This window comes from Sapajus apella, unplaced genomic scaffold, assembly GCF_009761245.1.
Source record: "Sapajus apella isolate SASKATOON/1434 unplaced genomic scaffold, GSC_monkey_1.0 scaffold5, whole genome shotgun sequence".
Lineage (NCBI taxonomy): Eukaryota > Metazoa > Chordata > Mammalia > Primates > Cebidae > Sapajus > Sapajus apella.
In genome coordinates, this window is record NW_022436945.1 from 27,937,989 (window position 1) to 27,964,146 (window position 26,158).

The following is a 26,158-nucleotide window of genomic DNA, read 5'->3' on the forward strand; positions in this document are numbered from 1 at the left end:
AGTGTCATGAAATCCAAGCTGGTCTTGGAAACTCCAATTTTGATAGAATAGGTCCTTAATTGTTTAACATCCAAACCCCTTGGCCTAAACTTAAAGCACTCCATAGCTTGATCTCTCTCTCTTTCTCTGTCTCTCTCTCCCCAATTCAACCTCATTTCCCCAAGTCCCCCACAGGATCCATCTGCTGAAACCACACTGGTCTCTGCATCACTTCCAGAAATACCATCCTGCTAGGCTCAGCTCAAACCCCTCTTCTCACACAAAAGCCTTTGAAACCAAAGTGATACTTACTTTAGGGACTTCTATTTTTTTAATGTATCACTTACTTCCTCATACTATTAGTTATCTTTGCGTGAGTCTTTCTGGTTTCCATTCCAGATTAAAAACTCCTTGAGGACAGGAACTTTTGAAAACACTTAATTCTACCCTATCTAGGTTGGAATCCAGCAAATATTATAAACAGATTTTAATTAAATCACTGGAAAACATACAGTCGGCATTTACACCCAACCCCAGCCTTGACAGCACAGAGAGTCAGAGAAGGCACTGGCAAATCCAAGTCTCTTAACATTAACAACTTGAGCACAAGCGTACTCAAAGTGGGAAATAGAGAAGAACTGCAATAACATGGTCCACAGTGATGCTGTGACCTCCAAAACGTATCGCTTTACCATTAACATCAGTATGATAAATATCCATCATGCCCTATTTTTGAATATTTGATTAATGCTGGGCATTTCCTTCCCAATGTTTCTTTTTTTTTTCTTTTTTCCTTCCCAGTATTTCATATTATTCCTCTTGCTGCTTGCTCTGTCTCTTGTTTTTGAGACTAGGTTTTGCTCTGTTGCCCAGGCTGGAATGCGGTAGCACAATCAGTTCACCGCAGCCTCAACCTCACCTCAGCCTCTCAGGCTCAAAGGATCCTCCCACTTCAGCCTCTCGAGTAGCTGGGACTACAAGCACACACCACCACGCCTGGCTAATTTTTCTATTTTTTGTAGAGACAGGGTTTCACTATGTTGGTCTCAACATAGTGAGCAGGCTGGTCTCAAACACCTGGGCTCAAGTCATCCTCCCACCTCAGCCTCCCAAAGTGCTGCGATTACAGGTGTGAGCCACCTTTCCTGGTCCCCCTCTTCCTGTTTTTTTTTTTATTGCCTCAGATAACCAGATCAGCAGCAGGACTGAGAAACACATTTCAGCTCTGTTTTGTGGGCTTTGGCAAACAGTTAGTGTGTGTTTGTACAATCATAAGTAGAAGAAATACCATAAAGTAATACTTTTTTTAATCCACTATCTGATTCTTCTGATTCATTTGATATAAAACATGAGCCAAGGTCAAAAAAATTATTTTCTCTTGGCCGGGCACAGTGGCTCATGCCTGTAATCTTAGCACTTTGGGAGGCTGAGGCATCTCAGGAGTTCCAAGACCAGCCTAGGCAACATGCCAAAAATACAAAAAATCGGCCAGTCATGGTGTCGTGTGCCTGTGGTCCCAGCTACTTGGAAGGCTGAGGTGGGAGGATCACTTGACTGGGTGGTCAAGCCTGCAGGGAGCTGAGATTGTGCCACTGCACTCCAGCCTGGGTGACAGAGGGAGACCCTGTCTCAAAAAAAAAAAAAATCTTTTCTCTAATTTAATGCAAACCCTTTAGGAAAAAGGAGTGTAATATTCCTCAAGTGGCTTTCTAGCCACTTGATCCCATCTTCATGTGACCTTTAAAAATCTTGTTGCTATGTTTCTTTCCATATAACTGCATCTAAGCAATATGATAAGTAAAGGTAGTTAGGGTGAGGCAGGAGAGTGGTTCCTCACACATAAGCATGAATGTCAGTCCTTGGCTATTTCAATAAGCATTCCTCCTTTAATCCCCAGTCTAATATTTTTATGTGATATAACAGTGATACAGGAGTGGGGCAGGGAAGTGCAGGGAAGGGAAGGGTGTGGTCCCTGGCGAGAGCTTCACCCCTGAGCCTGTGCCCAGGGACCTACCTGAAGACAGGCATTTCTGTTCTCCTGCCTAAATGTTGCATTTCCCGAGACCACCCTGGCCTGCCATGCCCCCATCCTGTGCCTATAAAAACCCTGAGGCCCGAACAGGCAGAGAAACAAGCAGCTGGATGTTGATAGGAATGCACTGGTGTAAGAGTACCCCGACAGACGCTGGCAGGCCATCAGCTGGGGAACAACGCAGTTTGGCCAGAGTGGTTGGAGGTGGGCCCAGGCTGCTGAGGGGCTGGACTCAAAGGGAAAACCACCTTCCCACTCTATCTCCCTTCTGACTCGCCCATCTGCCAAGAGCTACTTTCACTCAATAAAACCTTGTACTCAGGCTGGGTGTGGTGGCTCACACCTGTAATCCCCGCAATTTGGGAGGCAGGTAGCGCACTTGAGATGAGGAGTTCGAGACCAGCCTGGCCAACCTGGTAAAACCCATCTCTACCAAATTACAAAAGTTAGCTGGGTGTGGTGGCACATGCCTGTAGTCCCAACAATTTGGGAGGCTGAGGCAGGAGAATCGCTTAAACTCAGGAGGCAGAGGTTGCAGTGAGCCGAGATGGTGCCACCATACTCCAGAGCAAGACTCTGTCTCAAAACAAAAAACTGTGCACTCATTCTCCAAGCCCACGTGTGATCCAATTCTTCCAGTACACTAAGGCAAGAAACCCCAACTTACAGAAAGCCCTCTGTCCTGGCAATAAGGCAGGGGGTCTCACTGAGCTGACTGACACAAGCCGCCTACCGACTGCTAAACTAAAAGAGCACACAGTAACACACGCCCACTGGGGCTTCAAGAGCTGTAAAAGTTCACCCCTAGACGCTGCGATGGGGTTGGAGCCCACATTCCCCACAACCTACCCATCTGCCTGCTCCTACTAGGGTTTTTTTGTTTTTTTTTCTTGAGACAGTCTTGCTTTGTTGCCCAGGCTGGAGTGTAGTGGTGTGATCTCGGCTCACTGCAACCTCTACGTCCCAGGTTCAAGCAATTCTCCTTCCTCAGCCACCTGAATAGCTGGGATTACCACATCCAGCTAATTTTTGTATTTTTATTAGAGACAGGGTTTTAATGTGCCACCACACCCAGCTAATTTTTTTATTTGTAGTAGACACAGGGTTTCACCATATTGGCCAGGCTGGTCTCAAACTCCTGATCTCAATCAATCTGCCCACCTCAGCCTCCCAAAGTGCTGGGATTACAGGCGTGAACCACCGCCCAGCCACCCCTAGAGGTTTTGAGCAGCTGGGCACTGAAGAAGCGAGCCAAAGCCACACTCCGTTGCATGTCCTAAGAAGGGGACAAGGGAATTCTTTTCATTTCAATAGGACATCCATTTTTATGTTATATAATAGGACATTTTACATAAAACTCTTTATAATCCTTTAAATATAATATTCAATTATTAACATTATAATTAAATTTCCTTGGGAAATAGGCTTTAAATTTACTATTTAAATTATACTATTTTGAGTAAAGTTTATATTTTTAGGAATATAACAGAGGTACTAAAGCAAGTGATATATCATAAGGTATAAGATATAAAAATACAAATCAATACATAAATAGGCATCCTATTTATGGATAAATAAATTCATATTTAAAAAGGCATTTACATGGCCTGGTGTGGTGGCTCACCCCTGTAATCCCAGCACCTTAGGAGGCCAAGGCAGGTGGATAACAAGGTCAGGAGTTCAAGACCAGCCTGGCCAAGATGCTGAAATCCCGTCTCTACTAAAAATACAAAAATTAGCTGGGCGTGACGGCATGTGCCTGTAATCCCAGCTTCTCAAGAGGCTGAGTCAGGAGAATCGCTTGAATCTGGGTGGCAGAGGTTTCAGTCAATAGAGATTGAGCCACTGCACTCCAACCTGGGTGACAAAGCAAGACTCCACCTCAGAAAAAAAAAAAAGAGAGAGAAAGAAAGAAATTAAGACTATTATCTCAAATTAAAGTAATAACATAATCAATAGTGTTGGCCGGGCACAGTGGCTCACACCTGTAATCCCAACACTTTAGGAGGCCAAGGCAGGTGGATCACGAGGTTAGGAATTCAAGACCACCCCGTCTCTACTAAAAATACAAAAATTAGCCAGGTGTGGTGGTGAGCGCCTGTAATCCCAGCTATTCGAGAAACTGAGGCAGGAGAACTGCTTGAACTCAGGAGGCGGAGGTTGCAGTAAGCCGAGACATGCCACTGCACTCCAGCCTGGGTGACAGAGCAAGACTCCGTCTCAGAGGGGGTAGGGTGGGGGGGGGAACAGTGTAATTAGGGAGGGCCTCTTATACAATGCATCTTTGTCAGTCATCTGTACCAAATGGTCTAGATTAAATTAACTGGTTTGTTGTTGGTTTTTATTGTTTGTTTGTTTGGATCTAAGGGTACTTCTTCAGCTACAGAAAAAAGTTAAGGGAAATACAGTAAGAAATGTGACTAATTTTGTCATTACCCAGCCCATCCTACTCATGTGATAACTACCACCTAACGAAAATTTTAAAGTCCTGAGGACTGAACTTTAGACAGGTGCTGTGAAAAGCACCACAACTGGGAATACCTTGAGATACATGGTTTGAGAAAGTAAGCTAATATCCTACCAAGAATCTCTCTCCTGAGACGTGATGATACATGCTCAAGACTTCTGTTTCCTCCTGAATCCTGAGAACTCCTTTAAGATGCCCTCATCTTCATAGTACCAAATGAAAGAAAATGAATTGCATTTGAAACAATTTGCCACATAAGAAAATAAACAAACATGGAAAAGGAGACACATTGGTGTGAATCTGGGAAGGAAACTTATGTTTCAGATATTGAGGAAATGGCAAAAGAAACATAAGATATTGATATGAATTTAAAATGCCATCATCATCAATTTCTGCTTCTTTTGAATCCATTTTCATTACCTTTAGTGCAGAAAAGGAAACTGATGAGATACATTACTGTGTAGCAAAAGTGGTACTCAAATTGTGAAAGTGTTTCCCTCCTTGCTTAAAAACTAAATGTTTCTCTTTTTTAGGAAATGAATTTTCTCTTTATATACATATATTTTTTGTTTGTTTGTTTGGGTTTTTTTTTTTTTTTTTTTTTTTTAAAGATGGGGTTTCACCATGATGGCCAGGCTGGTCTTGAACTCCTGACCTCAGGTGATCCACCTACCTCAGCCTCCCAAAGTGCTAGGATTACAGGCGTGAGCCACCACGCCCAGCCTGTTTTTTGTTTTTTTGAGACGGAGTCTTGCTCTGTCACCAGACTGGAGCACAGTAGTGCAATCTCAGCTCACTGCAACCTCTGCCTCCTCGGTTCAAGCAATTCTTCCACCTCAGCCTCCCGAGTAGCTGGGACCACAGGCGCGTGCCACCATGCCCGGCTAATTTTTGTACTTTTAGTAGAGACGGGGTTTCACCATGTTGGCCAGGATGGTCGCCATCTCTTGACCTCGTGATCCGCCCGCCTCGGCCTCCAAAGTGCTGGGATTATAGGCATGAGCCACCGTGCCCGGCCCAAAATGAATTTTCTCTGTTGTGAAGATATCATGACTACTAGGCAGAATTACATATTTACTTGCACTGGGGCACTGATGACTTCTTTTATGATGGCTTTTTTTTTTAAGGTTTAAATATTTCTCATAAACCTGCAAAACTTAGTGCTAGACTCTATAATGCTTCACAGTCTATAGATCCATTTGCAACAACGAGAAAAATTAAAATGTAAGTCCAGATACTTCATATAAAATTATTGACTGGTTAAAATATTCTTGAAAATCTAATAAACTAAACATCATCTTGATGTGAGCGTGAACACACTATATGTTGTAGATTTCTTGTTCCTATCATAACCAAGTAACTTTAAGTAGGCAAAGCGCCCCCAAAAATCCTTTTACGTAATTTAAAATTGTCCATGCTTCCTTTTGTCCCCTTCCATTCTTTTAGAATTTCTGTAAATACAGTATTTTCGAGACAAGGGGAGGAAGGGAAGACACACTACAATATATATTTAGACATATTTTAAAGATATTCATGATAGAAGAAAGCACAAATCAATGAATAAAAAAGTGGATAGATGGTGTGCCTTGTTCGATGTGAGAACACTTTTTAAAAAGTTAAAATTAATAAGCTACGGGAAGAAAAGCATGGCTAAAAGTGCTGGTAGCTCTGTAAGGGTGGGGACAGGGTGGGGAACAGAGTCAGGGAGACAAACAGGATGCTGGGAGGTGAGAAATAAGGGTGGGGAGTAGTGGGCAATCTCAAGAGGAACTAACTAGGCCGTTGCTTATAGTTACCCAGAAAACCTTATGAACAATAACAGACAAACAGAAGCAGCTCAGAAAGAAACAGGGGAGCAGCTAGAAGCCCCTCCTGCTGACACAACGCACCAGAGCGTTAACGGTGCTTGGGGGCTGCGGGTCATCTCTCACATACTCACATCCACAACTGCTGACACCTCTGTTTCCCGTCGAACCAACAGATCCTGGCAAAAGACTCCCAGAGAGGATGAATGGACCTTGCTCCAGGAAGTATTAATATATTCCTGTACCTTGAGAAATAGGAACTTCAGCTCTATTCATTCTAGTTTGCTGGCTTTTCTATTTTTGTTTTTGTTTTGTTTTTTATTTGTTTTTAGCTTTTTTCTCTTGGGAAAGATTTATCAAGCAAATACTGTACCTATTATCTTGAAGAAGAAATTCCAGTTCCAAGAACCAGCACAGGTCCAACTATCCAAGCAGTCTTTAAAAACCCAGAGTCGGTTGGGCATGGTGGCTCATGCCTATAATCCCAACGCTTCGGGAGGCTGAGGCAGGTGGATCACGAGGTCAAGAATTTGAGACCAGCCTGGCTAACAAAGTGAAGCCCTGTCTCTAGTAAAATCACAAAAATTACCTGGGTGTGGTGGGAAACACCCATAATCCTAGCTACTCGGGAGGCCGATGCAGGAGAATTGCTTGAATCTGGGAGGTAGAGGTTGCAGTTAGCCGAGATTGTGCCACTGCACTCCAGCCTGGGTGACATAGCTAGACTCTGTCTCAAAAAAAAGGAAAAGAGTCGATAAAAGGAGATGTTCACCTTGTCTCACTGCCCTCAATTCCTAGAGCCTCCCTCTTCAACACCTCCTGCCCCGCTAGACTCAGCCCCCTTCAAAATCCCAAGCAAAGGACTGCACCTCTGACTCTGAGGTGTTTTCAAAGGGCCAACTTGCAAAACTGTGCTTCAGATCTGACACTTAATTATACACATCTTGCTCATTTCTTTCTTTCTTAGCTTTTTTTGGTTGTTGTTGTTGTTGTTGTTGAGACAGAGTCACTCTGTTGCCCAGGCTGGAGTGTAGTGGCACAATCTTGGCTCACTGTAAACTCAACTTCCAAGTTGAAGCAATTCTCCTGCCTCAGCACCCTAAGTAGCTGGGATTACAGGCGTGCACCACCACACCTGGCTAATTTTTGTATTTTTAGTAGAGACGGGGGTTTCACCATCTTAGCCAGGCTGGTCTCAAACCCCTGACCTCAAGTGATACACCTTCCTTGGCCTCCCCAAATGCTGGGATTACAGGCATGAGCCACTGTGCCCAGCATCTTAGCTAGTTTTTTTAAACACACTTGTTTCTTATTACAAAAGGATTACATGCTCATTAAAAAAAAACACTGAATATTGAAAGGCAAAGAAAATCCCCTCTACTCCTATCACTTAAATATAAGCATTATTATCTTTTCATATTTTTGTCCATTAGCAAATCTTTTTTAATTACCAGAGTGATGAAGAACTCTCCACTGTTCATGTGGTACAACCATGTGCATTTTTTTCTAGGACAGATCAGCGAAACTTCCAAAGCATTCGTGAGTGCAGAATGGCTTGCCAGGTTGGGAAACCAAGGAATAAAAGGCTGTTTCCCAGCCAAGAACCAGGGAAACCTGTGCAACTGAGCTTTTACACAGAGGGAAATGCTTCAAACTTCAGGGTTTTGGAAATGTGGGCATGCAATGATCTTGGAATGAGAAGAAAAGAAAAGGTGGCAAGACTACTTCCCTAGAGCACAGTGTACATACTGTCTCTTTGCTGGCTTAGTCACTAAGACAGAAAAATGCTCACATGTGCATATGTATGTGTGCATGTGTGTACAGAGTGGGAGAGAGATGGTATATGTATATAAATATGAATAGATGTATGCACCCTTTGGCTGCTGCCTCCTGCTCTGCCCTGTTGGAGCTTTATATTAACATATAACTTCATGTCATTTTGACATGCTATTATGCAACTCACCTGCTTCAAAACCTTCCGTGGCTTCCCAATGTCAATTCCAATTTTCACAACATAACTTCAGCTGACTTCTCCTGCCTTGTCTCACTCCATTCCTAAGTGACCCAGGTTCCTGTTGGGCCCTTTGCCTCCATGCCCTTTCCAGACCCTAAAATGTGATTTGTAGCCCCTTCTGCAGCCATGAAGTTCTAACACAGATGTTACATCCTCCATGAAGATTTTGAGGATTTCCTGACCAGATATAGTTTCTTTTGTGAGACTGTAAGCTCCTTGAAGACAAAAACCAAACCACACGTTACTACTCATTTTTTGAATAAATAAATTTACCTTTTTATCCATTTAGCTCTCATATCACTGTCCTTTTCTAAATTTTATTCATTATATCCTTGGCCAGGCAGAGTGGCCCACACCTATAATCCCAGCACTTTGAGAGGCCAAGGCAGGAGCATCACTTGAGGTCAGGAGTTCAAGACCAGCCTGTCCAACATGATGAAACCCTGTCTCTACTAAAAATACAGAAATTAGCTGGGTGTGGTGGCATGTGCCTGTAATCCCAGCTATTTGGGAGGCTGAGGCAGGAGAAATGCTGGAACCCAGGAGGCGGAAGTTGCAGTGAGTCGAGATCATGCCACTGCACTCCAGCCTGGGTAACAGAGTGAGACTTTGTCTCAAAAATAAAATAAAATAAATAAATTTTATTCATTATATTCTTATATTCTGCATTGTGTAATAATTCAGCAGAATAATACATATATTCTCTCTAATTCCTTGAATGCAGAGATTATATCATACATACTTCTTGCACTATCACCCCAACCCAGGCCTATGGTAAACGTTCAAGCAATACTAACTGAAGTAGATTAAATTCAAAATATAAAGGCCAACAATTCTTCCTTAACATAGAGGACAGGGCTAGAAACATAAAGAGTCCACCTTACTCCAAAATAGCTAAAAAAAAAAAAAAAAAAAAAAAAAAAACCTCATTCCAAAACAAGGGAGGTAGTTTTTCCTACTTTGTGGGTCTTCCATTCTTTCCTTACTCTGACTAGCAGCACAGGAAAAATCCAGGTGGTCTCCAACTCAGCAAGAAGTTGCAGTCTCTTTGTATGTGTAAGACATTGATTTGGAAATCATTAATTATTTCCCTTTGAAGTCATAGTATAAATAATATTCTAAGGTCTCTGACATGTCTCCAAAAGCTGACTGAAACTCTCAATGAAGCAGAAATAATATATTTTTAATAAAAAGGAGAAAATAAAACTACCGACATATTTTATTGGCAAAATAACCAATAAAATAAATGATGAAATACAAGTGATTTTTTTTGGGAGCCAGGAGATGGCTCCCACTCTGTCTCCCAGGCTGGGGTGCAGTGGCGCAATCTTGGCTTGCTGCAACCTCCACCTTCCAGGTTCAAGCTATTCTCCTGCCTCAGCCTCCCAAGTAGCTGGGATTAAGGCACATGCCACCGCGCCAGCTAATTTTTGTATTTTTAGTAGAGACGGGGTTTTACCATGTTGGCCGGGCTGTTCTCAAACTCCTGACCTCAGGTGATACACCTGCCTCAGTCTCCCAAAGTGCTGGGATTACAGGTGTGAGCCACTGCACCTGGCCCAAGTGATTATTTTTAATATGAATAGTCATGATTCAAGGAAAGCAGGTTTATCTATAGAAAAAGGAGGATCTTTTCTAACCATTCTCTCCTGGTGGCCATCATCCACATTTCTCAGAGGCTTTTTTTTTTTTTTTCATGGAATGAAGACATGACTTGAGGGCCTAAGTCTTACCCTGGCCATAGTTCTGTGTAATTTCAGGATCCACATGGAACCATGTTCAACACCCCAGTCGCTCCTTTCCCTCATCTCTTCATCTCCAGGGACCTTCTCCACTCCCTTCTAGTTCTCCCACTTCCACAGGCACTCCCTGGACCACACCAGTCCCTAGGACTACTACACTTCTAAATACTAAACTTGCAGGTAAGTCCCCATTCTCTGACAACTCACCTCCTAATCTTCCGGGTCACTCACTCCATTATTCCCAAGACATCCACTCTTCAGCCTATTTGGAATGTCCAGTTCACCAATCCCTTGGCTATTTCTCTACAGCCAGCCTTCTTCTTCTTCTTTTTTTTTTTTTTTTTTTTTTCTGAGATGGAGTCTTGTTCTGTTGCCCAGGCTGGAGTACAGTGGGATGATCTTGGCTCACTGCAACCTCCACCTCCCAGGTTCAAGCAATTCTCCTGCCTCAGTCTCCTGAGTAGGTGGGATTACAGGCATACGCCACCACGCCCGGCTAATTTTTGTATTTTTAGTAGAGACGGGGTTTCACCATGTTGGTCAGGCTGGTCTTGAATTCATAACCCTGTGATCTGCCTGCTTTGGACTCCCAAAGTGCTGGGATTACAGGCGTGAGCCACAGGACCCCAACTTCTCTACAGCCTTCTCCTGTTTTACTTCTCTGACTTCGATTCCAAGAACCAACATTTCCGCCGTGCCACAGTCCTTGGATTGCACTGGCTTGCCAAACACAATCCAAGACAAGTGTCCACCTGCTGTAGAAATGCTAAGAGCTTCTGGAGGTGGGGGTGGATCATACATCCAGTCTGATCTTTACCAGGACTCATGGTCACCTAACTCCACGTCAGTATTTCCTGGCAATAATACACTGGATGGATGGATAGATAATACGAGTGGAAACTTGTAGAGATGATGCAGAGAATCTACAGACCTTTTATAATGCTTTAGAGAAGGATAATCCTTAGCCTACCATTTCTGATTTTACTTCAAAACATACAGCTTTGTTTTCCTTTAAGGTAAATGCATCTGTGCTGCTCATAAATTCACAAGCTCATGACACTTTTCTGCCTTGGTAGCTTTGTCTGTCATCAAATGAGGAGGAGAAATTCCCTGGGAAGGAATAGAAAAGCTCTAAAGTCTTCTTTTGTAAAGTGTCTGTTCATATCCTTTGCCCACTTTTGAATGGGCTTGTTAGTTTTTTTCTTGTAAATCTGTTTTAGTTCTTTGTAAATTCTGGATATCAGCCCTTTGTCAGATGGGTAAACTGCAAATATTTTTTCCCATTCTGTTGGTTGCCGATTCACTCTAATGACTGTTTCTTTTGCTGTGCAGAAGCTGTGGAGTTTGATTAGGTCCCATTTGTCTATTTTGGCTTTTGTTGTCAATGCTTTTGGTGTTTTGGTCATAAAGTCCTTGCCTACACCTATGTCCTGAATGGTTTTGCCTAGATTTTCTTCTAGGGTTTTTATGGTGTTAGGTCTTATGCTTAAGTCTTTAATCCATCTGAAGTTAATTTTAGTGTAAGGTGTCAGGAAGGGGTCCAGAACCCAAATGCCCATCGACGATAGACTAGATAGGGAAAATGTGGCACATATACACCATGGAATATTATGCAGCCATCAAAAACGATGAGTTTGGGTCCTTTGTAGGCACATGGATGAACCTGGAAACCATCATTCTCAGCAAACTGACAGAACAGCAGAAGATCAAACACTGCATGTTCTCACTCATAGGCTGGTGTTGAACAATGAGAACACATGGACACAGGGAGGGGAGCACTACACACTGGGGTCAGTTGGGGGGAAATAGGGGAGGGACGGTGGAGGTGGGGAGCTGGGGATAGCAAGGGGAGAAATGCCAGATGTAGGTGATGGGGAGGAAGGCAGCAAATCACACTGCCACGTGTGTACCTATGCAACAATTTTGCATGTTCTTCACATGTACCCCAAAACCTAAAATGCAATAAAATAAATAAATGGGGGAAAAAAAAAGAAAAGCTCTAAAGTAGAGTGGAGAAGAAAGAAGGAATCTCAAGAAAATGTATTTGTGTAGCAAGAAGAGACTGCCTGAGATGGAACGGACTGTGATATAAGTCGCAAAAGAGAAAGTGCAGTGCCTTGTGTCCACTGGCCCCTGAATCCATTTCAACATGGTGTTATTGTCCTGGGGTAGCTTAGTTGTTATACGTTAATCAACAAATTCTTATGGACATCTACTTCTATTTGTCAGACACTATTCTAGAAGCTTGAGGAAAAAGTGAATAAAACAATGTCCCTGCTTTCACAGAGCTCATATCCTAATAAGAAAAAAATGTAGCAAATAAACAACAACAAAAAAATAGAAAACAGTAATTTTAGTTAATTATGTGAAAAAAAAAAGAAAGTAAAATGGGACAAAGACTAGACAATGAATGGGCATCTTAGCCCATTTCACGTTGCTGTAAAGGAAACGCCTGAGGCTGGGTAACCTACAAAGAAAAAGCATTTATTTGGCTCACAGTTCTGCTAGTTGGAAGATCGGGCATCCAGTGAAGGAAGGCCTCAGGCTCCTTCCACACATGGTGGAAGGTGAAGGGGAGCCAGCATGTGCAGAGATCACAGGGCAAGAGAGGAAACAAGAGAGCCGGGAGGGAGGCTCTTTATTTTATTATTATTATTATTTTTGAAATGGAGTTCTGTTCTTGTTGCCCAGACTGGAGTGAAATGGCATGGTCTTGGCTCACTACAACCTCCACCTCCCAGGTTCAAGCAATACTCCTGTAATCCCAAGTAGTTGGGATTACCTGGCTAATTAGATGGGGGTTTCACCATTTGGCCAGGTTGGTCTTGAACTCCTGACCTCAGGTGATCTGCCCGCTGCCAAAGTGCTGGGATTACAGCTCTGAGTCACTGCGCTGGACCCAGGCTCTTTTTAACAATCAGCTTTCTTGGAAACTAACAAAGGAAGTACTCATTTATTCCCCATTCTCAGGGAGATTATTCATCTGTCCATGAAGGACACACTCCCATGACCTGAACACCTCCCATCAGGCCCCACCTCCAACAATAAGGATCATATTTCAACATGAGATTTGGAGAGGACAAATATCAGAATCACAGCAAAGAGGAAGGGGGGTATATTTTAAATTGTGTGGTCAAATAAGTCATTACTGAGGGGCTAACATTTGAGCTGAAAACTAAATGGTTTAAAAAAAAAAAAGAACTATCCACATGAAAATCGAAACTTTGGCTTTCTTTCAAGAATACAAGATGGCTGCCATAGCTTCAAGCATCACATCTTCACATAACAACTTCCAAAGCAGGTCTGGGGATTTCCCTGTATCAGGAAGAAAAAGATTTCCCACAAACCCCCAGCACACTTCCCTGCATGTCCCACTTGCTAGAACTAGGTCGCACACCTACCCTCCAACCAGTCACTGGCAAAAGAGACTGGGATTGGCTGGGAGTAACCAGGGCTCCTCTGCTGGGATGAGGCAGGGGTATCCTTCCTCCTGCACCTCAACCAGACTGGCCTGCCATGAGCGAGGAAAAAGGGCAAAGCAGCTACTACAAAGATCATACTTGAGATTGTCATGCAGGATTTACTGAACACCTGACCATGTTCCAGGTACTGTGCTAGGAATTTTAAAAAGACCTAGGCACCACTTTCACTATCTCACTCTGCTGCTGAAAAGCACTCAGTGGGGAGGCCAGGTGCGGTGGTTCGCGCTGGTAATCCCAGCACTTTGGGAGGCTGAGGCAGGTGAATCACGAGGTCAGGAGTTCGAGACTAGCCTCACCAAGATGGTGAAACCCTGTCTCTACTAAAAATACAAAAATTAGCCAGACATGGTGGCAGGTGCCTGTAATCCCAGCTACTCGGGAAGCTGAGGCAGGAGAATCACCTGAACCTGGGAGGTGGAGGTTGCAGTGAGCCGAGATCACGCCACTGCACTCTAGCCTGGGCGATAGAGCAACACTCCATCTCAAAAAAAAAAAAAGAAAAAAAAGAGCACTCAGTGGGGGTAACGCCCTTTTCCCTCCTCTTCACCATTTCAAAGTCCCTGGACTGATGGAGATATAGTTCACAGCCACTTGCCTCCCTGTAGCCTCTGCTCATCTCTTCAGCTCAGAATGACTCCTCCTTCCTCTCAACTCATAAACCACATTGCTTCCTTTGACAAATACTCATTAGACATCTGGGCCCTGGGAATACAATTCTGCTGAAAAGACAAGGTGCCTGCCCTAATAGAGTTTCCAGTCTAGTGCTACAGAGAGATCATTCAATGCCCAATCACAAAAATGAAAAGTGTTACACGAGGGGAAATAGGAGGACCCACTCCAATGACCCAAACAGCAGCCCCCACCAGATGTTACCAGAGCACCTCAACTTATCCAAAGGTGTGGTGAGAGAATACATATTTGGAGAAAATGTCATTTAAGTCAAGGCTGAAAGGGTGGATAGAATTTAGGGAAATGGGAGTAGAGGTCACGAGTTCAGGGAGAAGGCAAGGCTTTCTTACCTAGAAAAATGAGCATGTGCAAAGGGCCAGAGGTGGGAACAGAGAGTTGGAAGCAAGGAGCAGAAAGAAGTTCAGCATTGCTGGAAAAGAGTAGGAAGAGAGAGAGGGAGAAGTGTCTGTAATGACAGTCGGAGGCCAGGCCAATAGCAGTGGAAAGCTTAGGACTTCATCCCAAGGGAAGCCATTGAGAGACTGACATGATTAGGCTTGCATTTTGGAAAGGGCACTCTTACTCCCATACTCTATTGCCTTTCCCACGCTTTGGCCATACTGCAAACAGGATAACCAACGAGATGCCATGGCAACAGGCTGGACCAGTGTAGTGTCCGGACAGTGGGTAGTAACCAAAGAGATCCAGGACTCAGTGAACGACGCGCTATGCCTCGAGAAGGAGGACTTAAGGAAAATTTCAGGTACTTCTGTTGGGCTTTTTTTTTTTTTTTTTTTAAGAAGGGTCCCCTTTCCCCCGGGGGAGGTTAGTGGCATGATCTCGGCTCACTACAACCTCCACCTCCTGGGTTCAGGCAATTCCCTTGCCTCAGCCTCCCTCCTAGCTGCGATCACATGCGTGCGCTGCCATGCCTGGCTAATTTTTGTAATTTCCATAGAGATGGGGTTTCGCCAGGTTGGTCTCAAATTTCTGGCCTCAAGCGATCTACCCAACTCGGCCTCCCAAAGTGCTGGGATTACAGGCGTGAGCGACCGCGCCCCGCCCTGTTGGGCATTTTGAAGAATGATGGTGTCCTTCGCTTAGCTACCCAGCACTGGATGGTATCATTTTTGTACAAGTTGCGTTTGAGCAGCTTCCCACAGGGCACCGAACACGCTGTGTTTACTAATTAACTTTTTAAAATAGCCTTTCTTCTCCTTTGCCGCCTGCCCCTTTCATATCAAAACCACTCCCTTATCTTGGGTCACACTTTTCTCCGACAGGCCTATTTCGCTCTTCCCCTTTGCGTCCACAAGCACATGAACAATGTAAAAAAACGCGGTTTATGTGCTTCTAGTTTTCATCACTGTGTCCCTAGAGAAAAATCCATACTTTTTTGCGAACCTACTAGGAGTCAGTTCCACCAGCCATCCCTAACACTGTGTTCCGCTAACGCAAACCTTAAGGCAGCGGATCAGACATTTAATGATGTCAGTGATCAATAAATTGCAATTAGTAATTGACACCAATCCAACATTTTTTTCTTGAAGGTCTTTTATTCACTATGAAAAAAAAAAAAAAAACAAAAACCACACCCTTTAAAGACGAAGCTCACGGGACCAACACGACGGGCCCAGGAGCGGTGTCAGTTCTGGGTATCCTCCCCCTGGCCTTTCCTGGACTCGCGTTATTTACAATATGCAATTTCACTACTTGAGGTTATCAGGTACTAATTTTACAATACTGTGTAGCTACATGAAGCGGCTCAGAATATACTATACCACTCCGTTTTAAGCAGTACCATGTCTGGATGAAGCATCAAAGTGAGAAGGGTGAACTTAAAGGGCCTTTAAAACATCTTGAAGCAATAACAAGCCATACACTGAAGCAGCGGCGGTTTTAAACATTACACAGGACTGAAACAATTGAACCAATTTGTCCTTTGTTCCTTTTATTGCATTCGTGATTACATTAATACTGTTTAAAAAGAAACTCAAAAGGCATTAAACTTCAGTACGAATCTACACAAAGTCCCCGAAGGGGCCTGGCTTGGACGAAACGCCCTACTCTGCCGCCCGCGCGCAGCGCCCAGAAAGCCACTGAGCTTGAGGCGCTCCGTCCCTAGGAAGCGACCTGAAATGAGGAATTGCTGGGCCGGGCCCTCGCTCTGCAGGGGAGGATCCGACCAAAGTTTGCCAAGTTTCTAGGCAAGCCCGGCTGCGCAAATGCCGCTTTTTCGCTCCAGCTGCAGGCCTGGCCCGAGGAAGCTTTGCCCCGGGGGTCTCCGGGCCTTCAGAGAAAAGTCCCGTGAGGCGGGGGGCGCCGCGTGGGCCGTCGGCCAGAGGGACCTGGCGCCCCGGGGCACAAAGAAACAGCGCGCCCACAGGGTGTCCCCTGACCCCGCTGACTCGGGGCCAGGGAGGCTCGGCGCGCCCCAGCGGCCGCTCTTCCCCTCCCGAACCCGCCCGGCCCACCCGCTCCTGCAACGCGGCCGCCTCGGCTCCGCTTTTCTCTTGCAGGGAGCTGAGTGCGCTCGACCGAGGAGGGGCCGCGCCGGCCGCGGGGCCCAGCCCTTCCCGCCGCGCCCGGGACCGCCCTTCTCTCCCGAGCCGGCTGATTGATGGCCCCGGCCACTCGCGCCCCCCGCCCCGGCTCGCCAGAGAGCTCGGCTGTGTGTTTTGGAAGCGGCGCAGCGGGCCGCGGCCGTGTGACGCCCGGAGCGGGCAGCGCCGCCCTTCCTTCCCCCCGGGCTCGGGCGGCGGCGCGGCGGCGGGGCCGAGCGGGCGGGGCGCGGGCTCCGGGGCGGAGGGCGCAGGGAGGGGACGCGGGCGGGGACGCGGGGCCGGGCGGGCTGGAGGGGGGGCGGAGGCCGCGCCGCGCACGCCCAGCCCCACGGCCCCGCCGCGCCTCGCGGGACAGGTTGGGCCGGCGGGGCGGCGCCCGGCTCCGGGGAATAATGAGTGTCTGTCAGGCCGTCCCCGGGTGACTGGGCGGGGCGGGGCGGAGGCGGCGCGGGAGGCGGGGGTGGCGGGGGAAGGGCGCAGGGCGGGGTGCGTGTTTGCGCGAGTGACTCGGCCGACCCCTCCGGCGGCTGCCTCCACCCAAGTGGGTGGGGACCCGCCCAGCCCGGGCGGCCGCGGCGGCTCCCTCTCCCCTCCCTGACCCTCCCACCCCGGGTCCCAGCCTCTACTTACCCCGCCAGCCCCGGGAGGCTCGCAGAGCGAGCGGCGCCGGCGTCATGTGACTGCCCGGAGTTGGTGCCAGGAGCCAGAGGGGAGCCAGGAGCGGAGCCGCGCGGAGCCGGGGCCCGAGCCGGAGCGCAGCGAGAGCGCCCGCCGCACGCGCGCCCGTCCCCGTCCCCTGCGGCCGCCGCCGCCAACGCCGCCCTGACTGGAGCCCTGACATTACTGCGCTCGAGGGGCTCCGGGCCTTTATTTCTCGTCGGCGGCGCCCCGCACCGCGCCTCGCAAAGTAAGTCCTCTCTCCCTCACCTCTGCTCCGCGTCCCGGCCCCTGCCGCCCGCCTCCTCGGCCGCTCTGGTTTCATTTTTTTCCCCCGGAGGGGGCCGCAGGGAATGAGTTGGGGGGTGCAGCGCTGCGCGGGGTGGGGGTGCGCCTGCGGGCTTGGGAAAGTGTGGCAGCCCCTCGCAGCCGGGGTGGGGGCGGAGGGCGAGCACGGGGGAGGGGGCCACAGGTTGGCGGTGGAAAGTGAGGGGTTGAGGCGATGCACCGTGTGGACGCTGGGTGCGGAGGAGCGGGGGCCGGCAGCGCCCGCCGCGGTCCAGGGCAGGGCGCGGGCGGGGGCTCACCTGTGTGGTCCCCGGCCTCCGCCCGCCCGCTCACGATTCCCTCCGAAGCCCCAGAAATCTCCGTGCTCTCCGCGTGTGGCAACGTTGTTTGGAGAAAGGTAGCGCCGAGGCCTCGCGCTCCTGCTCCTCCCCCTCCCGGTGCCCCCCCCAACCCCGACTCCCGCGTCCTTCCCCTCCCCGCCCTCCGCCCGCGCCCCCCGCCGCCCCCCTCCCGGGACCCGACGCTCGGTCGCTTGCCCGGCAGAGCAAACTTGGAGCAGCCTCCTGGGCCCTCTGGAAAGAAACTTGGGGCAATTAGGACTGGAGGCAGCATCCTATTCTCCGTCCTGGAGCCCAGGAGCTGCCAGGGCGTCTGGATCCTCCGGGGCAGGAGAAATGAGCCAGCCGGGTTTGGAGAGTCCTCCTGGGGGCATGGAGAGAACCTGCCGCAGTGCCTGGAGCAAGGATTGCAGCGTGGCTGAAGGCGGAGGACGCCTTAGGCAACTGCCTGCAGCCGAGCCTGGTGGGGACCCAGGGACAGATCCCTGGACCAGGACCCATGGGACCTACCTAACATTTTCAAGTGGCTTTCTTAGAGATGGCAGATAAGACTTGGAATTGTCATATTCATTTTTTGGGCAGATTACTACTAACAAGGAGAAACACTTTTCTGGTTTAAATTTTATAGCGGTATACAATAATACTAGAAGAATGTGCATGGGATTTAATAAGTCACGTTAAACGGAAATTGGAAATTGCTCACCTTCTTGTATTTCACTAAAATAAACATTTTACACTGAACCACTGAATTTCTTACTCAGAATTTATGTTTCCATTAATATCACTCAAGACACTTTAAATATATTGATTATTTTCTCATAAGAGTCTGGTATACGGGGAAAAGTATGAAGTGGTATTCTGACAAGTATGTGAAACATGCCAGCAAAATCAAGTGGGGAATAGGCCAGTTGTTCATTATAGGTTTTTCTACACAGCAGTTTTGTGCTATCCTATCCTGTATGAATTTGAGGGGCATTTGTACAAGAGAAATTCATCGGGATGATCTGCCTTACCCTAGGGAAGACTTGCTTTTAGGGGGAAAAACAGTCCGCTAGCATTAATATCTCCATTTTTTTTTTTTTTTTTTTTTTTGGAGTTTGTAATAGTGTTTAAAGAAAGTGTCCACGAATGATTTCTTCTGGTTCGAAAAGAGGTTTGTTAGTTGACTTTAGGCTATTAATAGAAACCTGAAATTAGATGTTTGATTAAATTAAACTCCCTAGAGAAACTGATTTCTTCATTTCTGCAGTCAGTGAGCTTTGCTGCGAACTATTTATTAGAAGGAAAAAACCTAATGTACTATCTATCTGTAAGTTCAATGATGATACATTGTAAAGAACATTTAGCTTGCATGAAAGAGAATGCAAGTATGAAAATCTCAACATGAAAATAACAAAGAAAAGTAACTGCTTAGACCACAAAACCTTGTCAGATACAAAACAACAGAGCTTTGCAGAAAGCTATTGTTTTATTCACTGCAAAGTTTCTAAATTAAAACCCAATTTTCTTGCTATGGGCACAGTCATGCTTCTTTTTTTCCTTTATTTATTTTTCTTTTTTTCTTACCTGTTCTTACATCTGCACACACCAGATTCTTAAATCTCTGATAATATGAGCTTGAGTTAAACAGTCCTGGCTAACAAAGTAAAGAGAAATAATGGGAAAGGAACTGCGAATGGATTTTACTATCTTAAAAATAACCCAAAGGGAAAATAGACATTTTAGAATGTCTTGTAGAAATTAGTACTCTGGCGTACAGATTGTGTAACAATTTTTAGATTAAATGTCAGAAACAGAATCACATTCTTAAAAGGTAAATTTCTGTAAATGTGTGTATATGCTGAACAGATGAGCAGCTCTGCAAAAATGTGTATAACTGCATTTGAAAAAGACAGAAAATTTTGGGTTGCTCTAGATGTCCCACAGTCTGTCTTGGAATTCTGTGACTAAAGGAGGCTTACCATTGCTCCAGTTTTAGTTCTGTGGGGTACCCAAATGTAATCTGAATTCCTAACAGTGCTCTGTCTTCATTTTCCTCTTGATGCACTGAGGCTGAACCATAATCATTACCCTAACCAGGAATTTGACCAGAGCTAGGGACTAGCCATTGGGATGGGGCAGAAAGGGACAAAAGAAATCGGGAGGGAGGCTAGTGTTCATTAGGGAGGTCTCTGCTGCTTGAATATGATAAAATCACATTTCACTTATGATGTTTACTGTATGTGGCAGCTCTTATTTGTAAATAGGGCAGGTCCCCTGTATAAAGCTGGTGTTATTATTCACACCCATAGAACAAACACCTCCACCCCCCTGTTGTTGTCTTAAAAAACTCCAGCTGCTCATGAATATAGGGTCAGGGAGGGCCGGCTAAATGTTTCTCTGTGCTTTCTCTCCAGCACAGCCAGCAGAGCTGTTTCCTGTTCTTTGTTTCAAGGCTGGGGTTTGCGTCATACATTCCAAGTGGCATATGTGTGCTCTTTCCTGTTTCAGGCTGTTTTCTGGTAGATCAGTAGCCCAGAGCAGGCTGAGGTCCCTGCCCCTAAACTCCGTATCCCCACCCATGGAGTTATCATGTCTCTACACACTTGATATTGCTTAAGATGCCTGTGTTATGTCATAATGAGAAGTCAGTTAACCTTTTTACGTCCACCCTTTGCTTCACTGCATTTGTCTGGGTGAATACATGGTTTTACCTTGTTAAATTTTTCATTGCCACATTGTGATTTGGGGGAAATTTCGGTCTATCTTGGCAAAGAAACCTAAAGGAGTTTTGTTTTTGTGATTCTTGTGTTGAGGTGGTTAGGATGTTTGTTCTAAGATAGGCATTTTGCCCTGAAGCTGTCAATTTTGGATCAGGATTAACACCTTACAGTTTAGAAGACCTAGCATTATATGAAAGATGTGGCCCACCCTTGTTCACATTAACCCAGGATGCTCCAGGCGGCTTCGGTGGATGGAGAATTGAAGCAGTGTTGGCAGCCTGGGCTTAGTTGAAAGTCCTGCTTGTGTTTGGAAGAAGAAATCTTTGGAAAAATCATTGAAGCAAAGCATAAGACATTGAGAAAATCCCAGGATTATTTCTTTTTAAGGACAAAGATTTAAATATCAGGATAATGTTTTAAGGACAGAAATTTCACTGTACAATATTCTACATCTCATTTTCAACCCGTTCTTAAGAATTAAGCTCAAAGAAAAGGAGAACTGGCAATAACAAATTCATTCAGTGATAGATCGTTTGAAAAATTTTAATCTTCTATTTTGAAAACAGAAGAAAAATGCTCTTCTCATTTTCTTTTTACAATAACATTTTTCATTATTTTTTAAATATTCTGTCAGTTGTGGGTTAATGAATTTCTGAGTTAACTATTTAAGACCTATCTTAATATTATTTTTCTTTTGGTTCTTGATAAACTAAGATTTAAGGAAATATTTGGTTGAAAAAGAAAAGTTTTGGAAAGTTCTTTTATAAACTTATTTGGGGATTTTCTTTTTTAATCGAAAGGAATAATTTACAACGTTGCCATGGAATTAATTCAGTGTTGCTGAAGCAGCAAATCAGGCCCTCTGATCCCCAAAATTGATGATAACGATGCTTTGGCTTTAAATGTCACATTCCACCACATTCTTTATGTATAAATGGAAAGTATAAAATATGGTATTAAGAGAGTTACTTGGATCAATTACTTGGCTACTGATAACCTTCTATGACAAAGGCCAGGAGTTTTGGAAGTCCTCACAAGTTCTTTCTCCTTTGGGAAAAGCATCTTAAAATACTAAGCTGACCTGCAAGACAAGAGGTTTTTAAGCTTAAAATTCATAAGTAAGTCAAATGGAAGCAGGGTTTTTTTGTTTGCTTTGATTCCAAAGTTGTTAACAATCTAACTAGGTTTGGTAAACAGAGTGTGCATTTGGCTTTCGGAAAACTCTTTCCTCTCCCTTTTGCAGGGAGATGAAGTGGTTGATAGAGGTGATCAGGGCCTAATATAGTCTATCAGAAAAACATTCTGCAAGCTTTTAAATGCTAAGCTGAAAAGTTGAAGAAAATTATACTATCTTATAGTTGCTATAATTACAAAAAAATGGGAATGAGTTTTATTTGACCATATAAATAAATCCTGATTCTTAATTCCATTGTGTCTCCATCTCCCCTTGAGAACTTGCCTTCTTAATATTTTCAAATCAACATTTTTGCTATAAAATGACAGCTTTCTTGGGTAGTATTTCTTGTTCTCTGTTTTCACACCCAGTTGTGTTTAAAAAAAATAAATATAGGCAACCTCATGTTTTAAGGTACTGAGAATTAAATTATTCTGGAACGTGGACTCTCCGAAGTGCTTCATTTATCATTGGTTCTAGCTTTTTTAAAAAATAAATCTGTAGAATCTTAAAACAATTGATGTCTGGTTTGCTAGTATGTGATATTCTAGTCAGAATTCCTCTTGGAGGTGAGTTGGATTATGATGGTCGCTAGCATTCTCGTTTTGAAGACCACTCTGTTCCTTTCTTAGACCCTGTTTCTCATCTTAAGCAGTCATGCCAGAGCTGGAGACAGGAAACCAGACAGCAGTCTGCCCTGATAAGGGACAGCATTGTCTGAAGGGGTTAGCCCTACTTTTTCCCCCAACTCAACTCTCCTTCCTTGAAATTTAGTAGTCATAGAAGAGGCACAATGCTGTTGACAGTTTCTGAATTAGAACTAGGATTAATTTCCTCCAAAGCAAAAAAAAAAGTCTCCTCAGCCAGGTGTGGTGGCTCACCCCTGTAATCCCAGCACTTTGGGAGGCCAAGGTGGGTGGATCACCTGAGGTCAGGAGTTCTAGACCAGCCTGGCCAACATGGCGAAATCCCATCTCTACTAAAAATACAAAAATTAGCTGGGCATGAGTTGGGCACGGTGGCATGTGCCTGTAATCCCAGCTACTTGGGAGGCTGAGGCAGGAGAATCACTTGAACCCAGGAGGCAGAGGTTGCAGTGAGCCGAGATCGTGCCACTACTCTCCAGCCTGGGCAACAAGAGCAAGACTCCGTCTCAAAAAAAAAAAAAAGTGTCCTCTTAACTGGCCCTGTCCTGATTCTGTTATGTGGCCATATCCAATGGAATATTTGAAAAAAAAAGAAAATGATCTGTATGTTTTGTATCTGTTGGCCAAAGTTTGTAGTAAAATTCTTTCTTTAGCAAAACAGGTTCCTGGAGGTTTTTGAAATTCACTCCATTGTGTCGGCAGGCTGAATTCATTATCATTTCTCCATCTAATTATTTGGAAGGGCTGGAGACAGAAGAGAGCAAGTTCAGTGGCCCTCTAGCCTATGCATTTCATGTGACTCCTGGGTCTGGCTCTTATCCTGTTTTCAGTAAGGGGTTGCTCCTTGAGGCAGGCCCTTTGCAGGAAGACCCAGAATTGCCCTGCTTAGTCCAGGACATCCTCAAGATGGTTGCCAATCTCTGGAAGGCTTGGGGATCCCGCCAGGGATGGCCCAGAGCTAGTCTTAACCCAAATGAGTGGAGTTTGGCCAAATCTTGACATAAGAGATCCAATGGATATTGAGGTCAGCGGGTTCTACCCTGGAGAGCGACCTGTGAATCAAGCGTGGGTTTTTTTTTCTCCTTTGGCCTATATGTTCTTTCTACTACTACTGTTGTTTAAGTGTAATCACTGAGATCCACTCCTTTATCTTTTCCTGTACTTTACACCCCTGGTACCTTCCAAAACTTCACACTCCAAAGCCACTTTCATTTATAAGATCAAGTTCCTGTTCCACTGAGTTTCCAAACAAGGGAGTTTTTCTCCTGGGCTCCCAAAGTTTCCACGTTTACTTTGCATTTTAGAATATGAGATGTCAGGCCAGCTTCACTAGCTGCTGGACAGCGTTTCCATGTGGGACACCTGGTGTGCCATCATTCCAGGGCCCTTGCCCTTAATTTGTCGTAGCATGTGAGAAGTGTAGTTTGACATCCATTCATTTATTCATCTCACAAGTATTTATTGAGTACCTACTTATTAGAGCTAATCTCAAATTATGTGCAATCATTACTCTGAGTTGTACCATAGGATGGAGTAGACCTGCAGTGATCTAACCTGAAAAGGCATTTTGAAATCTTAATTGCCTGCTGGAACCTCCCCGGCCCCTGCTTCCCATGGGCCAGCGTGGCCGTGCACACCCACACCCTCCCTACTGGGGAGTGACCCCAGCATGAGGAGATGTTACCTAAAAGTCGGTCCCACAGCACAGGCTCTGAAGCAGAACAGAAAGTGCCCGGGTCTGCAGGCAGGAACACTTCTGTTCCTGGCTGCAGCTCCAACCAGCTTTGTGAAATTGGGCAAGTCGTTTCACCTCTGTTCCTCCATTTCCTCATTTCTAAAATGGGGATGAGGACCTGACCCTTCCACCTTTGTACAGTTATTATAAGGATTTCCGTATTTACTTGGGTCAAGCTGCCAATTTTTCTCAGCAGTTATATGGACAATTGCAGGTGCACTGGCTAGGAAGAATAATTGCCTAATTTGGGGCCTTCAGAATATGTCTTTTGATCTTGCATCCAAGTGTGCATACTGAGACAGGGTGGGCAGCAAGGGCCAGTTGGGAGAAGTGGAAATGGTCACTACCATAAATAGACTGTCCCCACGTTGTGTCTTCTCCAGGGACCAACCTGTTCACAGAAATCACTATCCTGCACTTACTGTGTGGTGTAATGTCCTCTGTTTGGGGAGGTGGTAGAGTGATGTGCCAAGGCTACCAGTCTTGAAGTCAGACTACCTTGGGTTCAAGTCCTGGCTCTGCAGGTTAGCAGCTGTGTGATGTTGGGCAGATTACTTGACCTCTCTGTTTCAGTGTTTTGTTTTGTTTTGTTTTCAGTAAACTGGGAAGGTAGTAACCACCTCATAAGCATTAAATGACAGAGCTCATGTAAAGAACAGTACCTGGTGGTTACCAATCCTGAAGGTGGTAGTGATTGGCAGGAAACCTGGGACATCACTTAGCCCCTTGCTTTCCTTGACCCTTTTTCAAAAACCTGTGTTTGTGTACACACCCGTTCCCCCAGCAGTTCCCCCCCCCTTTCTCGCTCTCTTTTTTCTATTTTAGATTTTAAAACACAGTTGAGAGCTCGACACTAGACTTGTTTAGAAGACCTCACTGAGTAGATAAATTCTTTGAAGATGGTACTGATAAGGTCTCTGGAGTACAGGTTGAGGGGCCAGGCTAAGGTTAGGGGCAGTAACTTGTTCTTAGGAAGTTTGGTTTACTAGGTCTCCCTTAGAGTTAGGCCCTTCACTCCTATTACTTGTTTAAGGGAGAGATTTCAAGTGCATTCAGAGGGAGAGGGAAATGATTGTGGAACTCCTGCTATGAGCTAAGTGCTCTTACCTTAGCTCCTTCAGCTTGACATAAAAACTTCATTCAGGGAACAAGCCCGATCTCCTGTGGGGAGTGGGGAGGGGGCCCTCTCAGGAAGGCTGAGGCCTGCCTGCCTGTCCTTACCAGTACTGCTGGCTGTGTGGCACGCACCACTGGGAAAGCAAAAAGGCCCAGGATATCTAGGTAAGAAGAGGCGGCCTTGGATTCCCCCAGGGAGCAATCAGCTGGCTGCGAGAAGTGGGGAGGGCCTTGAGCTGCTCTTTGAAGAATTAGGAGGATTTAGATAAGCCGGAAGGGGAGGGGGCATTCCACGCTGGTTGCCCAGCATCAGGGCCAAAAATGAACAAAGGCCTGGGGGGTGGGCAGGGCAGCCAGCATGAAGGGCACTTGTTGGAGCAGGGGGCAGCTGGTGGGGAACGGGGTGCCAAGCATGGGTGCCTGAGCCCACTGTCAGACCCGGGGAGTGCATGGGAGGGAGGTTTGTGAGCTGGGAAAGGACAGGAGGAGAAGAGGACTGTGAAAATCATCGGTGATCAGGGGCTAGGGCTGGACTGGAGAGGCCGAGAGACCAGTGGCAGAGAAGCTGCAGCTAGCTACACAGGCCCCCGGGGCAGGAGTGGAAATGGGGAGAGCTAAGGAGGTGAGGACGGCTTTGGAGGTGGCCTCTGGGTTTCCATGGTGAAGAACCAGAAAATAAGGCCGGTGGGAGGTGGGGAGGGGCAGCCTTAGAGGCAGGAACGAAGAGGAGTAGGGTGGGCTTGGGCC

At 45.8% G+C, this 26,158-nt stretch overlaps 2 protein-coding genes across 5 annotated transcripts in view; one reads left to right on the forward strand and one right to left on the reverse strand.

Moving 5' to 3' along the window:
• Positions 1–18,778, reverse strand: part of LOC116548369 (putative uncharacterized protein FLJ13197) — a 42,586-nt gene extending 23,808 nt beyond the window's left edge. Inside the window, exons 1-2 of one of the 2 annotated variants that reach the window (XM_032273867.1) lie at positions 17,385–18,778; positions 16,116–16,480 (exon numbers count right to left, since the gene is read on the reverse strand). In XM_032273867.1, coding sequence (XP_032129758.1) covers positions 16,254–16,480; positions 17,385–17,736 — 579 coding nt within the window. In that variant the 5' untranslated portion in view covers positions 17,737–18,778 and the 3' untranslated portion in view covers positions 16,116–16,253. Of the gene's footprint in view, positions 1–16,115; positions 16,481–17,384 lie in introns of those variants that run through there. The other variant, XM_032273869.1, reaches the window with a different exon arrangement.
• KLF3 (Kruppel like factor 3) overlaps positions 17,405–26,158 on the forward strand; it is a 37,262-nt gene continuing 28,508 nt past the window's right edge. Inside the window, exon 1 of one of the 3 annotated variants that reach the window (XM_032273851.1) lies at positions 17,405–17,661. The gene's annotated coding sequence lies outside the window, so the exon portion shown is untranslated. Of the gene's footprint in view, positions 17,662–19,451; positions 25,224–26,158 lie in introns of those variants that run through there. The other 2 variants (XM_032273857.1, XM_032273864.1) reach the window with 2 other exon arrangements.